At 48.8% G+C, this 16880-nt stretch overlaps 1 protein-coding gene across 1 annotated transcript in view; it reads right to left on the bottom strand.

Moving 5' to 3' along the window:
• The window catches only part of LOC143783335 (uncharacterized), a 35495-nt gene extending 19049 nt beyond the window's left edge, over positions 1–16446 (bottom strand). The window contains exons 1-3 of the mRNA XM_077271737.1: positions 16272–16446; positions 16101–16226; positions 14685–15252 (exon numbers count right to left, since the gene is read on the bottom strand). Coding sequence (XP_077127852.1) covers positions 14685–15252; positions 16101–16226; positions 16272–16446 — 869 coding nt within the window. The remainder of the gene's footprint in view (positions 1–14684; positions 15253–16100; positions 16227–16271) is intronic.
• Between the last annotated feature and the right edge of the window lie 434 nt (positions 16447–16880).

Below are 16880 nucleotides of genomic sequence, written 5' to 3'. Positions count from 1 at the left end.
GCACTAGAATAACTGAGAAGCCAGCCTAAGTAGGAAACTCCCAATTGCCTGATGAAAACAGGTGCACTAGGAACCCAAGCCACAAGTCAGCCAGTACCACAAGTAGCCACCAGAGGGAGCCCAAAAACAGAATTCACAACAGTACCCCCCCCCCCCTAAGGAGGGGGCACCGAACCCTCATGAGAACCACCAGGGCGATCTGGATGCGCCCTATGAAAGGCGCGGACCAAATCAGAGGCATGAACATCAGAGGCAGTCACCCAAGAATTATCTTCCTGACCGTATCCCTTCCATTTAACCAAATATTGAAGTCTCCATCTGGAAATGCGAGAGTCCAAAATCTTCTCCACAACATACTCCAATTCACCCTCCACCAGCACAGGAGCAGGAGGCTCAACAGAAGGAACAACCGGCACCTCATACCTCCGCAACAACGACCGATGGAAGACATTATGAATGGTGAAAGATGCTGGTAGGTCCAAACGAAAAGATACAGGATTAAGAATCTCCAAAATCTTATACGGACCTATAAACCGAGGTTTAAACTTAGGAGAAGAGACCTTCATAGGGACAAAACGAGAAGACAACCACACCAAGTCCCCAACACGGAGACGATGACCCTCACGACGATGACGATTAGCAAACTGCTGAGTCTTCTCCTGAGACAACTTCAAATTGTCCACCACATGACTCCAAATCTGGTGCAGTCTATCCACCACAGTGTCCACTCCAGGACAATCCGAAGACTCCACCTGGCCAGATGAAAAACGAGGGTGAAACCCTGAATTGCAAAAGAAAGGAGAAACCAGAGTAGCAGAACTGGCCCGATTATTGAGGGCAAACTCGGCCAATGGCAAAAAGGCGACCCAATCATCCTGATCAGCAGACACAAAACACCTCAAATAAGTCTCCAAGGTCTGATTAGTTCGCTCCGTCTGGCCATTAGTCTGAGGATGGAACGCAGATGAAAAAGACAAATCAATGCCCATCCTGGCACAGGACGCTCGCCAAAACCTAGACACAAATTGAGATCCCCTGTCAGAAACGATGTTTTCGGGGATACCATGTAGACGAACCACATTCTGAAAAAATAAGGGAACCAACTCCGATGAAGAAGGCAATTTGGGCAAGGGTACCAAATGAACCATCTTAGAAAAACGGTCACACACCACCCAAATGACGGACATCTTCTGAGACACCGGGAGATCCGAGATAAAGTCCATAGAGATGTGCGTCCACGGCCTCTTTGGAATAGGCAAGGACAACAACAATCCACTAGCCTGAGAACAGCAAGGCTTGGCCCGAGCACACACATCACAAGACTGCACGAAGGTACGCACATCTCGAGACAGGGAAGGCCACCAGAAGGACCTGGCCACCAAATCTCTGGTACCAAAAATTCCAGGTTGGCCTGCCAACACAGAAGAATGAACCTCTGAGATGACTCTACTGGTCCACTCATCTGGAACAAACAATCTCCCAGACGGACAACGATCAGGCCTATCAGTCTGAAACTCCTGCAACGCACGTCGCAAGTCTGGAGAGACAGCAGACAAAATCACTCCATCCTTAAGGATACCAGTAGGCTCGGAATCACCAGAGGAGTCAGGCTCGAAACTCCTAGAAAGAGCATCTGCCTTTACATTTTTTGAGCCCGGCAAGTATGAAACCACGAAATCAAACCGGGAGAAAAACAACGACCAGCGCGCCTGTCTGGGATTCAGACGCCTGGCAGACTCAAGGTAAATCAGGTTCTTGTGATCAGTCAAGACCACCACCTGATGTCTAGCACCCTCAAGCCAATGACGCCACTCCTCAAATGCCCACTTCATAGCCAAGAGCTCCCGATTCCCGACATCATAATTTCGCTCAGCGGGCGAAAACTTTCGAGAGAAAAATGCACATGGTCTCATCACTGAGCAATCGGGACTTTTCTGTGACAAAACCGCCCCTGCTCCAATCTCGGAAGCATCTACCTCAACCTGAAAAGGAAGCGAAACATCAGGCTGGCGCAACACAGGGGCAGAAGCAAAGCGGCGCTTAAGCTCCCGAAAGGCCTCCACAGCCGCAGAGGACCAATTGGCAACATCAGCACCCTTCTTAGTCAAATCAGTCAAAGGTCTAGCAATACTTGAAAACCCAGTTATAAATCGACGATAGAAATTAGCAAAGCCCAAGAACTTCTGAAGACTCTTCAGGGAAGTAGGCTGCGTCCAATCACAAATGGCCCGAACCTTGACAGGATCCATCTCAACAGAAGAAGGGGAAAAAATATACCCCAAAAAGGAGATCTTCTGAACCCCAAAGATACACTTTGAACCCTTTACAAACAAAGAATTGGACCGCAAAACCTGAAAAACCTTCCTAACCTGTTGAACATGCGACTCCCAGTCATCCGAAAAAATCAAAATATCGTCCAGATAAACAATCATAAATTTATCCAGGTATTTACGGAAAATATCGTGCATAAAGGACTGAAAGACTGAAGGAGCATTAGAAAGGCCAAAAGGCATCACCAAATACTCAAAATGGCCCTCGGGCGTATTAAATGCAGTTTTCCACTCATCTCCCTGCTTAATCCGCACCAAATTATACGCACCCCGAAGATCAACCTTAGAGAACCACTTTGCCCCTTTAATACGAGCAAATAAATCAGTCAATAGTGGCAAAGGATACTGGTATTTGACTGTAATCTTATTCAACAGGCGATAATCAATGCAGGGCCTCAGGGAGCCATCCTTTTTACCCACGAAAAAAAAACCTGCTCCTAAAGGGGATGAGGATGGACGAATATGTCCCTTTTCCAAGGACTCCTTAATATACTCTCGCATAGCAGCATGCTCAGGCACAGATAGATTGAACAAGCGACCCTTGTGAAACTTGCTGCCAGGGATCAAGTCTATTGCACAATCACAATCCCTGTGGGGGGGAAGAGAACTAAATTTAGGCTCCTCAAAAACATCAGAGAAATCAGACAAAAATGCTGGAATTTCAGAAGGAGTAGATGAAGCAATAGAAACCAAAGATGCTCCCCCATGAGCCCCCCGACATCCCCAGCTTAATACAGACATAGTTTTCCAGTCAAGGACTGGATTATGAGTTTGCAACCATGGCAGTCCAAGCACTAAGACATCATGCAAGTTATGCAGCACAAGGAAACGAATCACCTCCTGATGATCAGGAGTCATACACATAGTCACTTGTGTCCAGAATTGTGGCTTATTCCTAGCCAAAGGGGTGGAATCGATACCCTTCAGAGGGATAGGAACTTCCAATGGCTCTAGGCTAAACCCACATTGTCTGGCAAAGGACCAATCCATAAGACTCAAGGAAGCGCCAGAATCCACATAGGCATCCACAGTAATAGATGATAATGAACAGATCAAGGTCACAGACAAAATAAACTTAGACTGTAGGGTGCCAATTGCAAAAGACTTATCAGCCTTTTTTGTGCGTTTAGAGCATGCTGATATAACATGAGCAGAATCACCGCAGTAGAAGCACAATCCATTTTTACGCCTATAATTCTGCCGTTCACTTCTGGACAGAATTCTATCACATTGCATAATCTCCGGTGCCAGCTCAGAAGACACCGCCAAATGGTGCACTGGTCTGCGCTCCCGTAAACGCCGATCAATCTGAATAGCCATAGTCATAGACTCATTCAGACCTGTGGGCGTAGGAAACCCCACCATGACATCTTTAACGGCGTCAGAGAGACCTTCTCTGAAATTAGCCGCCAGGGCGCACTCATTCAACTGAGTAAGCACTGACCACTTTCGAAATTTTTGACAATATATTTCAGCTTCATCATGCCCTTGAGAGAGGGCTATCAAGGCCTTTTCAGCCTGAATCTCCAAATTAGGTTCCTCATAGAGCAACCCCAGTGCCAGAAAAAACACATCCACATTGAGCAACGCAGGATCCCCTGGTGCCAATGCAAATGCCCAATTCTGGGGGTCACCCCGCAACAAGGAAATAACAATTTTAACCTGCTGAGCGGGGTCTCCAGCGGAGCGAGATCTCAGAGAAAGATACAATTTACGATTGTGCTTAAAATTCAAAAAGCAAGATCTATCTCCAGAAAAGAACTCAGGTATAGGGATCTTGGGTTCAGATATAGGAGCATGCATAACATAGTCTTGGATATTTTGCACCCTAGAAGCAAGTGTATTCAGGTCCGAAGCCAAACCCTGGATATCCATTTTTCAGCAGCTGAGATCTGAGCCATTCAGGGGTTAAGAGGAGAGAAAAAAAAAAAAAAAACAGCAAATTGCAATTATGGCTAAGCAGAGTTTCAGAGCAGAAAAAAAAAAACAGTGTCAGAAACTTCTTTTCTTTTCTCTCTTTCTTCAGCCAATACATTTAGGCCGGCAATACTGTCATGTTTCCCAATGGCAAGGGAACAGGGAAAAAACGGACTAGCTCTAGGAAGATGGTAACTAAGGTAACCGCGATGCTGAACCTACCACGCAACTAATAGTAGCCAGGGGGTGTTCCTACGTTGTTTCTAGACACCTCGCGCCAGCCGGAGATCTAACTACCCCTATCAGAGGAATACACAGACCTGGCTTGCCTCCAGGGAAACCCCAAAAGTCATAGTAGCCCCCCACATATAATGACGGTTAGGTAAGAGGAAAACACAAACGCAGTATGAATATAGATTCAGCACAGTGAGGCCCTCTAACTAGATAGCAGAAAAATACAAAAGAGGACTTCACGGTTACCTAAAAACCCTAAGTAGCCATCCTGAAATTACCTTAGCTCCGTTATCAACTCATGACACCGGAGTGGCAATTTCAGTTCACTAGAGCTTCCAGCAGCACAAGAAACATAAATGCATGCTGGACAAAAACAAACGTTCAAATGCCAAAGATTCAACTTAGCTGAATTGCAGACTTGGAGCAGGTAGCAAGCAACAGGGGAGCTCTGGTAACATTGATTGCCGGCACTAGAATAACTGAGAAGCCAGCCTAAGTAGGAAACTCCCAATTGCCTGATGAAAACAGGTGCACTAGGAACCCAAGCCACAAGTCAGCCAGTACCACAAGTAGCCACCAGAGGGAGCCCAAAAACAGAATTCACAACACTCCTGTACCTATGGACACATCAACTTTCACAGAAACATCATTATCAGATACAGTTGGCACAGGTACAACATTTTCACCATCAATCCTAGGGAAAAAATGGTTAACAGATGCATCACTACAAGATAAAGCATGGTCAGGTAACACATGCGATTTCTCATCATCATCATCATCATCAGGGTTAACGTTACCCTTATTAGTAGATTGGGGAGGGGTGTCAGGGACGTAGTATGCAACCAACCTCCCCAAATCAGTCCCCAACAAAACATCAGTGGGCAAATTATCAGACAGCCCCACTTCCTTCACCCCGCTCCCGGCACCCCAATCAATAAAAACCCGAGCCATCGGTAAGGGACAGCTGATGCCCCCAATCCCAGTGACAGTTAGGGTTTTCCCCGGAATGATTTCTTCAGGGGCCGCCAGTTCGGGTCGGATGAGGGTTCGTTCAGCCCCGGTGTCCTTGAGGCCTGTAGCAACATGACCTCCCACAATGACAGACTGTACGTTATCACACCCCCTCCCAGCCACACCACCCACCAAAAGAACTGCTGCGTTAGGCCCTGGGGCCTGGGATGAGGGGTTCTTCTGCTTGGCTGGACATCGGTGACTGAGGTGTCCAGTCTGCCTGCAGTGGTAACACTGGCGAAGTTCGGGGGTAGGTCTGGTGCTGTTGGCCACGGGGACAGGACCTCTGGTGTGTTGGCTGGCAGGGGTACTGGCGTTGGTTGCAGGCTTACCCCCTCTCCAGCTGGAGGTGACTGGCTTCCGCACTTCCGATCTACGGTTGGCCTCATAGGCATCGGCAATCTGCGCTGCTTTCGTCACGTCTTTGGGTTCTCTGTCCATCACGAACTGTCGCACCTCAGTTGGGCAAAGATGGAAGAACTGGTCTTTGATCATCAGGTCTCGCAGCTGTGCAAAGGTGGTCACTGACAGTCCTTGGGTCCACTGGTCAAAGTGGGTCCCCAGTCCATGCACCACATCACTGTAACTGTCGTGTGGGCCACGTAGGAGGGTCCGAAACTTTTTACGGTACACCTCGGGTGTAAGCTGGTACTTGGCTATCAGAGCCTGCTTGATGGCCTCATAGTCACCATCTTGTTCTTGAGGGAGGGCAGCAAACGCCTCCAGAGCTTTTCCTCTCAGCCCTGGTGTCAGGTATCGTGCCCATTCTTGTGTAGGCAGCTGGTACTGCCTGCAGGCTTTCTCAAAGGCCCGCAGAAAAGTGTCCAAGTCCCCATCCTTTTCCATAACAGGAAAGTGGTCGGGCCGGGGCTTTGGTGTCTGAGCGCTGCTGGGCTCACGGCTCTGGGCAGTGGAAGGCGTCCCCCCCTGCCGGAGCATCTCCAGTTCATGTTCTCGCTGGGCTTGGCGCTCGGCTCGCTGGGCCTGGGCCTCTCGCTCGGCTCGCTGGGCCTCTCGCTCGGCTCTCTCTGCCTCTCGCTGGGACTCTCGCTCGGCTTGCTCCTGGTATTGCTGGATCAGCTGCAGACGTCTCTCTAGGTCATCTGTGGAGCATTGTTGCAGAGCCAGCTGCAGGCGGAGGTCTGCGCCCCCCTGGTTGCCAGTAGGGCCCGTATTCAGTGGTTGAACCTCTGCTGCAGCACCACGTTTGCTGGTGCTGGCATCTGCGGCCTCTGGGCTCTGTGAGTGGTCTAGAGCAGCTTCCCATTGCACCAATGCAGCGACCATTTGAGTCTTGGTCATGCTCTGGGGGTTCAGGCCATGATACGTGCATATCCCAGCAAGAGTGTCTTTCTTCTGCTGGGTGTACCAGGCTTCTCCTTTCGTTGCCATGGTTGCCAAATAAAAGATAGGATAGAAAAACGAAGAAAAAGGGAGGGGATAATCACCAGTACACAATTGTCTCAAGACTAATAAACACTGAGTTCGTTCTCCAAACTTATTTGCGCAGAGTTCTCGCAAGAACTTTCTGCAAGTTTTTAGTGAGAGGAATGATTGCTCAAACCAAATCACTAATGCTCTAATATCCCACCGCCTTGCCACCAATATGTCACGATTCACACCGTGACTGTCAAGATCCCTTAGCCGCTGCCCACAATATGTCACGGATTGGGGTGACTTTAGACCAGCAGACGGCTATCACATGTGCAGGGGGCTTATCCTAGTTATCCCTCCACTGCCTCAATGTGATGAAAAGAACACACACAATGCTATTGACCTCTTAGGTTACAGCAGGGGCTTATTTTAGGTATCCCACTGCTCTTCAATATACCATGAACTGCAGGGATTTGTGTATCCCGCTTACAGTTCCACTTGAACCTTGCAGCTCTCTGGCGCCCCCCTTACCGTCAGGTCAGATTAGGTACTGCACCTAGGGTAATTAGTCGCCAGAAAGGCTGCCTGCTATGTACTGGCTATTGGGCGCGCTGCAGCGACGCGATAACTACTCCCACTCAGGCAGGAACAATAATTATCAAGCCGCAGTCGCTACAGTGAAACCCAAAAGCCTGCACAGTACACGGTATCACTGCCACCAGCCTCGATTAAACGGGTCCGAAGCAAACCCCAAAACAGTAGCGTACTTTCCCTTCAAGAGACAGGGTACGTTTTTAGAGCATGGAGAAATAACTGGCATGAAATAATATACCCATAAAGTTTATGCAGTGTTTATCAAAATATTTTACAAAGATGTTACAAATGAGACAATTGCAAATATGTACAAGGTAATTATGAAAATAAAGGGATTAAAGGAAGAAAAGATAACTCACATGTTCTTAGTTCATATCAGTTCAGGCAAACACCATGCTAGGTGGGAGGGGCTCCCAAAAATCCCAATGCATGAGGTACAGCTCTTCAGGTCAGATCCTCATGTTCTTCCAGCAACAGACTCACTCTGGAGTCCGGCCAAAACAGTTATAGTTTAACCTGGTGACATCACCAAAAAGGCTGGCTATCCAAGTCCCTCCTCTCTCTGCATTCTGACTAAGTATAAGCTAAATCTTTCTAAGACTTGTAATTCCGCTGCTGAACATCTCATAGCCGTAATACAACCAGCATTCATCTCGTATTATCGCTGGCATTCTAGTGAGACCAAATATGTCCTATTTGGGATGTATATTTACAGAGAAATCCCTACTTCTTCCCCTGATGGAGTTAAAAGCTCATGTTTAGAGTGATGGGTAGCTCCTTCGATGGAGATTACAAATATATGTTTTCGTGGTCTTAACTTAAACGATTTAACTAATATCTTCCAAAAACAGAACAAAAGACTTTCATTTTCTGGAAGGTTCTAATCTAGTTAAAGCTGGGCACTTTCCCCCACAGGAAATACTGATCGTAAATACCTTTCGTCAATAAAACTCTCTTCCCCATGTACATTGACAAGGCAGCTCTTGGCTGAGTGAAAGGGAAGGGGGGTTTTTAACCCACAGCATGCTAGCAACAGAACTAAACTTATATGATATTTCATACCATATCGTGACAACCCCGAGTGTCAGTGTCATTATCCTGTACCCCGAGTGTCAGTGTCATTATCCTGTACCCCGAGTGTCAGTGTCATTATCCTGTACCCCCAGTGTCAGTGTCATTATCCTGTACCCCGAGTGTCAGTGTCATTATCCTGTACCCCAGTGTCAGTGTCATTATCCTGTACCCCGAGTGTCAGTGTCATTATCCTGTACCCCCAGTGTCAGTATCCTGTACCCCCAGTGTCAGTGTCATTATCCTGTACCCCGAGTGTCAGTGTCATTATCCTGTACCCCCAGTGTCAGTGTCATTATCCTGTACCCCGAGTGTCAGTGTCATTATCCTGTACCCTGAGTGTCAGCGTCATTATCCTGTACCCCGAGTGTCAGTGTCATTATCCTGTACCCCCAGTGTCAGTGTCATTATCCTGTACCCCGAGTGTCAGTGTCATTATCCTGTACCCCGAGTGTCAGTGTCATTATCCTGTACCCCGAGTGTCAGTGTCATTATCCTGTACCCCCAGTGTCAGTGTCATTATCCTGTACCCCGAGTGTCAGTGTCATTATCCTGTACCCCAGTGTCAGTGTCATTATCCTGTACCCCCAGTGTCAGTGTCATTATCCTGTACCCCCAGTGTCAGTATCCTGTACCCCCAGTGTCAGTGTCATTATCCTGTACCCCGAGTGTCAGTGTCATTATCCTGTACCCCCAGTGTCAGTGTCATTATCCTGTACCCCGAGTGTCAGTGTCATTATCCTGTACCCTGAGTGTCAGCGTCATTATCCTGTACCCCGAGTGTCAGTGTCATTATCCTGTACCCCCAGTGTCAGTGTCATTATCCTGTACCCCCAGTGTCAGTCTCATTATCCTGTACCCCGAGTGTCAGTGTCATTATCCTGTACCCCGAGTGTCAGTGTCATTATCCTGTACCCCCAGTGTCAGTGTCATTATCCTGTACCCCAGTGTCAGTCTCATTATCCTGTACCCCGAGTGTCAGTGTCATTATCCTGTACCCCGAGTGTCAGTGTCATTATCCTGTACCCTGAGTGTCAGCGTCATTATCCTGTACCCCGAGTGTCAGTGTCATTATCCTGTACCCCAGTGTCAGTCTCATTATCCTGTACCCCCAGTGTCAGTGTCATTATCCTGTACCCCCAGTGTCAGTGTCATTATCCTGTACCCCCAGTGTCAGTGTCATTATCCTGTACCCCCAGTGTCAGTGTCATTATCCTGTACCCCAGTGTCAGTGTCATTATCCTGTACCCCCAGTGTCAGTGTCATTATCCTGTACCCCCAGTGTCATTGTCATTATCCTGTACCCCCAGTGTCAGTGTCATTATCCTGTACCCCAGTGTCAGTGTCATTATCCTGTACCCCGAGTGTCAGTGTCATTATCCTGTACCCCCAGTGTCAGTGTCATTATCCTGTACCCCGAGTGTCAGTGTCATTATCCTGTACCCCCAGTGTCAGTGTCATTATCCTGTACCCCGAGTGTCAGTGTCATTATCCTGTACCCCGAGTGTCAGTGTCATTATCCTGTACCCCGAGTGTCATTGTCCTTATCCTGTACCCCGAGTGTCAGTGTCATTATCCTGTACCCCGAGTGTCAGTGTCATTATCCTGTACCCCCAGTGTCAGCGTCATTATCCTGTACCCCCAGTGTCAGTGTCATTATCCTGTACCCCCAGTGTCAGTGTCATTATCCTGTACCCCCAGTGTCAGTGTCATTATCCTGTACCCCGAGTGTCAGTGTCATTATCCTGTACCCCGAGTGTCAGTGTCATTATCCTGTACCCCGAGTGTCAGTGTCATTATCCTGTACCCCCAGTGTCATTATCCTGTACCCCAGTGTCAGTGTCATTATCCTGTACCCCCAGTGTCAGTGTCATTATCCTGTACCCCCAGTGTCAGTGTCACTATCCTGTACCCCCAGTGTCAGTGTCATTATCCTGTACCCCCAGTGTCAGTGTCATTATCCTGTACCCCCAGTGTCAGTGTCATTATCCTGTACTCCCAGTGTCGGTGTCATTATCCTGTACCCTGAGTTTCAGTGTCATTATCCTGTACCCCCAGTGTCAGTGTCATTATCCTGTACCCCCAGTGTCATTATTCTGTACCCCGAGTGTCAGTGTCATTATCCTGTACCCCCAGTGTCAGTGTCATTATCCTGTACCCCCAGTGTCAGTGTCATTATCCTGTACCCCAGTGTCAGTGTCATTATCCTGTACCCCCAGTGTCAGTGTCATTATCCTGTACCCCCAGTGTCATTATTCTGTACCCCGAGTGTCAGTGTCATTATCCTGTACCCCCAGTGTCAGTGTCATTATCCTGTACCCCCAGTGTCAGCGTCATTATCCTGTACCCCGAGTGTCAGTGTCATTATCCTGTACCCCCAGTGTCAGCGTCATTATCCTGTACCCCCAGTGTCAGCGTCATTATCCTGTACCCCCAGTGTCAGTGTCATTATCCTGTACCCCGAGTGTCAGTGTCATTATCCTGTACCCCGAGTGTCAGTGTCATTATCCTGTACCCCGAGTGTCAGTGTCATTATCCTGTACCCCGAGTGTCAGTGTCATTATCCTGTACCCCCAGTGTCAGTGTCATTATCCTGTACCCCCAGTGTCAGTGTCATTATCCTGTACCCCCAGTGTCAGTGTCATTATCCTGTACCCCCAGTGTCATTGTCATTATCCTGTACCCCCAGTGTCAGTGTCATTATCCTGTACCCCAAGTGTCGGTGTCATTATCCTGTACCCCAAGTGTCAGTGTCATTATCCTGTACCCCCAGTGTCAGTGTCATTATCCTGTACCCCCAGTGTCAGTGTCATTATCCTGTACCCCGAGTGTCAGTGCCATTATCCTGCACCCCCAGTGTCATTGTCATTATCCTGTACCCCCAGTGTCAGTGTCATTATCCTGTACCCCCAGTGTCAGTGTCATTATCCTGTACCCCGAGTGTCAGTGTCATTATCCTATACCCCGAGTGTCAGTGTCATTATCCTGTACCCCCAGTGTCAGCGTCATTATCCTGTACCCCCAGTGTCAGTGTCATTATCCTGTACCCCGAGTGTCAGTGTCATTATCCTGTACCCCCAGTGTCAGTGTCACTATCCTGTACCCCGAGTGTCAGTGTCATTATCCTGTACCCCCAGTGTCAGTGTCATTATCCTGTACCCCAGTGTCAGTGTCATTATCCTGTACCCCAGTGTCAGTGTCATTATCCTGTACCCCGAGTGTCAGTGTCATTATCCTGTACCCCCAGTGTCAGTGTCACTATCCTGTACCCCCAGTGTCAGTGTCATTATCCTGTACCCCCAGTGTCAGTGTCATTATCCTGTACCCTGAGTGTCAGTGTCATTATCCTGTACCCCCAGTGTCAGTGTCATTATCCTGTACCCCCAGTGTCAGTGTCATTATCCTGTACCCCCAGTGTCAGTGTCATTATCCTGTACCCTGAGTGTCAGTGTCATTATCCTGTACCCCCAGTGTCAGTGTCATTATCCTGTACCCCCAGTGTCAGTGTCATTATCCTGTACCCCCAGTGTCAGTGTCATTATCCTGTACCCCCAGTGTCGGTGTCATTATCCTGTACCCCCAGTGTCAGTGTCATTATCCTGTACCCCGAGTGTCAGTGTCATTATCCTGTACCCCCAGTGTCAGTGTCATTATCCTGTACCCCCAGTGTCAGTGTCATTATCCTGTACCCCCAGTGTCAGCATCATTATCCTGTACCCCCAGTGTCAGTGTCATTATCCTGTACCCCCAGTGTCAGTGTCATTATCCTGCACCCCCAGTGTCATTGTCATTATCCTGTACCCCGAGTGTCAGTGTCATTATCCTGTACCCCCAGTGTCAGTGTCATTATCCTGTACCCCCAGTGTCAGTGTCATTATCCTGTACCCCGAGTGTCAGTGTCATTATCCTGTACCCCCAGTGTCAGTGTCATTATCCTGTACCCCCAGTGTCAGTATCATTATCCTGTACCCCGAGTGTCAGTGTCATTATCCTGTACCCCCAGTGTCAGTGTCATTATCCTGTACCCCCAGTGTCAGTGTCATTATCCTGTACCCCCAGTGTCAGCGTCATTATCCTGTACCCCCAGTGTCAGTGTCATTATCCTGTACCCCCAGTGTCAGTGTCATTATCCTGCACCCCCAGTGTCAGCGTCATTATCCTGTACCCCGAGTGTCAGTGCCATTATCCTGCACCCCCAGTGTCATTGTCATTATCCTGTACCCCAGTGTCAGTGTCATTATCCTGTACCCCCAGTGTCAGTGTCATTATCCTGTACCCCGAGTGTCAGTGTCATTATCCTGTACCCCTAGTGTCAGTGTCATTATCCTGTACCCCAGTGTCAGTCATTATCCTGTACCCCCAGTGTCAGTGTCATTATCCTGTACCCCGAGTGTCAGTGTCATTATCCTGTACCCCCAGTGTCAGTGTCATTATCCTGTACCCCCAGTGTCAGTGTCATTATCCTGTACCCCGAGTGTCAGTGTCATTATCCTGTATTCCCAGTGTCAGTGTCATTATCCTGTACCCCGAGTGTCAGTGTCATTATCCTGTACCCCCAGTGTCAGTGTTATTATCCTGTACCCCGAGTGTCAGTGTCATTATCCTGTACCCCCAGTGTCATTATCCTGTACCCCCAGTGTCATTATCCTGTACCCCCAGTGTCAGTGTCATTGTCCTGTACCCCGAGTGTCAGTGTCATTATCCTGTACCCCCAGTGTCATTATCCTGTACCCCCAGTGTCAGTGTCATTATCCTGTACCCCCAGTGTCAGTGTCATTATCCTGTACCCCCAGTGTCATTATCCTGTACCCCCAGTGTCAGTGTCATTATCCTGTACCCCAGTGTCAGTGTCATTATCCTGTACCCCAGTGTCAGTGTCATTATCCTGTACCCCCAGTGTCAGTGTCATTATCCTGTACCCCGAGTGTCAGTGTCATTATCCTGTACCCCCAGTGTCAGTGTCATTATCCTGTACCCCCAGTGTCAGTGTCATTATCCTGTACCCCAAGTGTCGGTGTCATTATCCTGTACCCCGAGAGTGATTAGCTCATGTTATTGAACACACTGCTATTATTTTGTACACTACTGTATACCTACAGTACACTGCTACTAAGAATACATGAACTCCAATACTGCCGTAAATGTTAAAAATGTAAGTCCTTTTGTCACGATAATGTGAATATGCCATGTTTGAGTATCTACCTAGCTTTACAAGACACGCTGCGGGCTATTCCGACCCCCCCCTCTTCTCACTCTGCCTGCTTTGACTGCAGAGACCCGTGTGTCGTAAACCGTGCCTTCCCCCATCCCACCACTCCGTAATAAAAGATACCAAGAAACCTGGATGGGTTGAACAGGTCGGTCACAGTTTATTTTGCAAAATAGAGAAGGGCAATTACATTTCGTGACGGACTCATTGCTGAAGGCCCCAGCCGACGACCGCTGGGCCAGCAAGCCGATGAGAGGTTACGAACCTTTGCCCCCCTCTACCTACCGCTGTGACGTATATAAAAAGAACGTCAAATTTATTTATTTTTTTTTATTTTTTTTTTTTAATAATTTAAAACATTTTAACAATAATAGCACAGTACATTCAGCCCTTTATAAGGGAGGGAGGGTGGGACAACAGCTTCCGAGGGCCAGCCGGGGAGAAAGAGGGAGAATCCGGGCCCGGCACTAGAATTTAACCCCTGAGGGTGTGGCCAGACTTCCCTCCTCTCCCCGGTTGGTCCGCTGGGCGTCCCAATCATGACATCACCTGGGAAAGTAGTGGGAGGGGGGAATTGGGCACTGCACAGTTTTCCCCTCTAGCTATCCCTTAAGGGCTCCGCAGTCAGAGGCACGTTCCTTATACAGTACCGTGCCTACCAGACTGCAGAGACCCGTGTGTCGTAAACCGTGCCTTCCCCCGTCCCACCACTCCGTAATAAAAGATACCAAGAAACCTGGATGGGTTGAACAGGTCGGTCACAGTTTATTTTGCAAAGTAGAGAAGGGCAATTACATTTCGCGACGGACTCATTGCTGAAGGCCCCAGCCGACGACCGCTGGGCCAGCAAGCCGATGAGAGGTTACGAACCTTTGCCCCCCTCTACCTACCGCCATGGAGGATCATGTGTATTACCTACACAGGACTCCGACCCCCCACACAACCTCGTTAGAGCCTGTTCAACACCATCCCGTAAACCCTCCAAAAATATGTCGAGCCCGACGTCCGTGAGGTGGATGCCATCCGGTCTTAGTGAAGCTACATTGTTCCCTTCTAGCTCTTGGTGGCGTACCACAATGCCATAATTTTCTCTCACCAACTTCGACGTCTTTGTGTTAATCCTTTTTCTTGAGTTTTCGATGGCTTTCACGTCCTTGGCTCCGTGCCAAACCGCTCGAGGTATTATCTCAGACCACACCACCACCATATCCGGTAATAAACCAACAAACCGTTCGACATCTGTTGATCTTACTGTGTACAGCTCGGCCCCTTTTCGTTTGCCCAAATCATTGCCTCCGGCATGTAGCACCAGCACCACCGGCCCCTTGGCCCTCTTGGCGATGTCGACCATCTCCAGGAAGATCTGACGCCACCGGAGCCCTTTGATGCCTCTCCAGCTGACTTCCAGCTTCGGGAAGCCAACATTTGTTCCGCCCGGCCGCAGTTTGGCTCTTTCGTACGCCCAGTAGACAAAAGAATGCCCCACTACCCAAACTGTGGGCTTAAAGCTGCCTGTAAGAGACAAAAGTGTTAAAGCAGGTCTGGTCTTATGTATCTGGCAAAGCATGCGGATTTCCAGCGGCCCATTCTCTGCACCTCGACTTCCGATACCCCCGCTCTAGCTGCTTCGGTAGCCGCCCCTATTCGGAAGGAATGTGTCCCATATTCTCTCGGAGCCACGCCGACTGCCTCTAGGCACTGTCTAAAAATCGCTTGAAATTGATATTTTGTAAGAGGGGACCCGTCGGTGTGTGAAAGAAAAAATCTACCCGAATGTCTTACTACCGCATAGCGTTTAACTATTTTTACAGGGCATATAGGGCCGTCTGACGCCTTGCCCAATACCCATGTCCCCTTCCCGGTGGGGTCGCATTTGGATCTCCGTACTCTAATGCGCAGAGCTTTGCTGCATATGACGAGGTCTTCGTTGATTAAACCGCCTACTGATGCTGTTTTTTGACTGCGGCACTAATTCACTGACGCGAAGCGCCCCGAAGAAGGCGATTGCGTACGCCGCAGATATCAGCGTTGCCTCGTATTGTGACTTGCACACTGATGAAGATATTGCAATTATGTCATGCAGTAGCCATAAGGAAACTGGGCGACGGCATTCCTGGCTAGGTTGAAGCCTTCTCCAGCCTTTAACGGCTTGTTTGATGAAAATTATTTGGTTACGTCCACCCACCCCAGCAGCTGAACGAATGAGGCTATTTCCGATAGATGACGTTGCGCTAATGTCCCTGACGCACCTCTCCGCCCGAGCCGTTGTAAGAGTTCTACTGAGACGTCGCATCTCGCCCGGTCGCACCTATCGACTGGTCTTCCTTGCGTTAGCGAGCACCACTCCTCCCACGCCTTACCGTAAACCTGCCAAGTCGCCGGTGTCACTGAAGCGCGGATCAAGGGCATCAGTGATTGGCCACCATGTCCCAGAGGGAAGGAGGACATCGTAGGCCCGACGTTTGCTCCCTGGAGAGTTTGAATGCCTGCCAATCGGAAGATAACAAAAGTTAAACAATTCTTTCATCTACATTCGCCGTACATGTAGCCCGGCACCAGATGTTGTGTTTCAGGCATAGTAGTGCTAGGCGTCGCAACAGCGCGAGTGCTGGCTGAGAAGAAGAGGGCATGCTGTTTAGGGCTTTTGCTGTTCTCAGCTGTTTGGTTAGAAATCTGATGTTCGTATTTTCCAATTGGGCCACCCATAGCTCGACTGATGTTACTATTGCCAAAATTTCTACCAGTGCTGGGTCACGGCCCCATGCGGCCGTGGTCCATAGTTCAGGCCATTGGCCTTTTCACCACTGGTCCTTGTAGATTGCCGCGAAAACCATCTGTAATATTTCCACCGACCATTAGGCCTAAATCTTTGTTTGGCGTCTCCCGCGCCATAATGCATATATGCCCCGCGCCATAAACTTGTAGGACTTCCGGAATGTCCTCCAGACCAGCAAGTCTGCCTTCAGGGAGCGGTTGAGTCTAATTTCTAGTATGTTGAAGAAACCGTATGTAAAGCTGGGGTTTAATTAATGATTGGTGTGTCAAGCCCATCAATAATCTCATTTACTGTCCTCTGAGCACATTCCCCGGGACCTGTATTCATTGCCCTCATTATGAAACCATATTTCACCCGTTCTCAA

This window comes from Ranitomeya variabilis, chromosome 6, assembly GCF_051348905.1.
Source record: "Ranitomeya variabilis isolate aRanVar5 chromosome 6, aRanVar5.hap1, whole genome shotgun sequence".
NCBI lineage: Eukaryota > Metazoa > Chordata > Amphibia > Anura > Dendrobatidae > Ranitomeya > Ranitomeya variabilis.
This window is presented reverse-complemented; position numbering and strand designations above follow the sequence as displayed.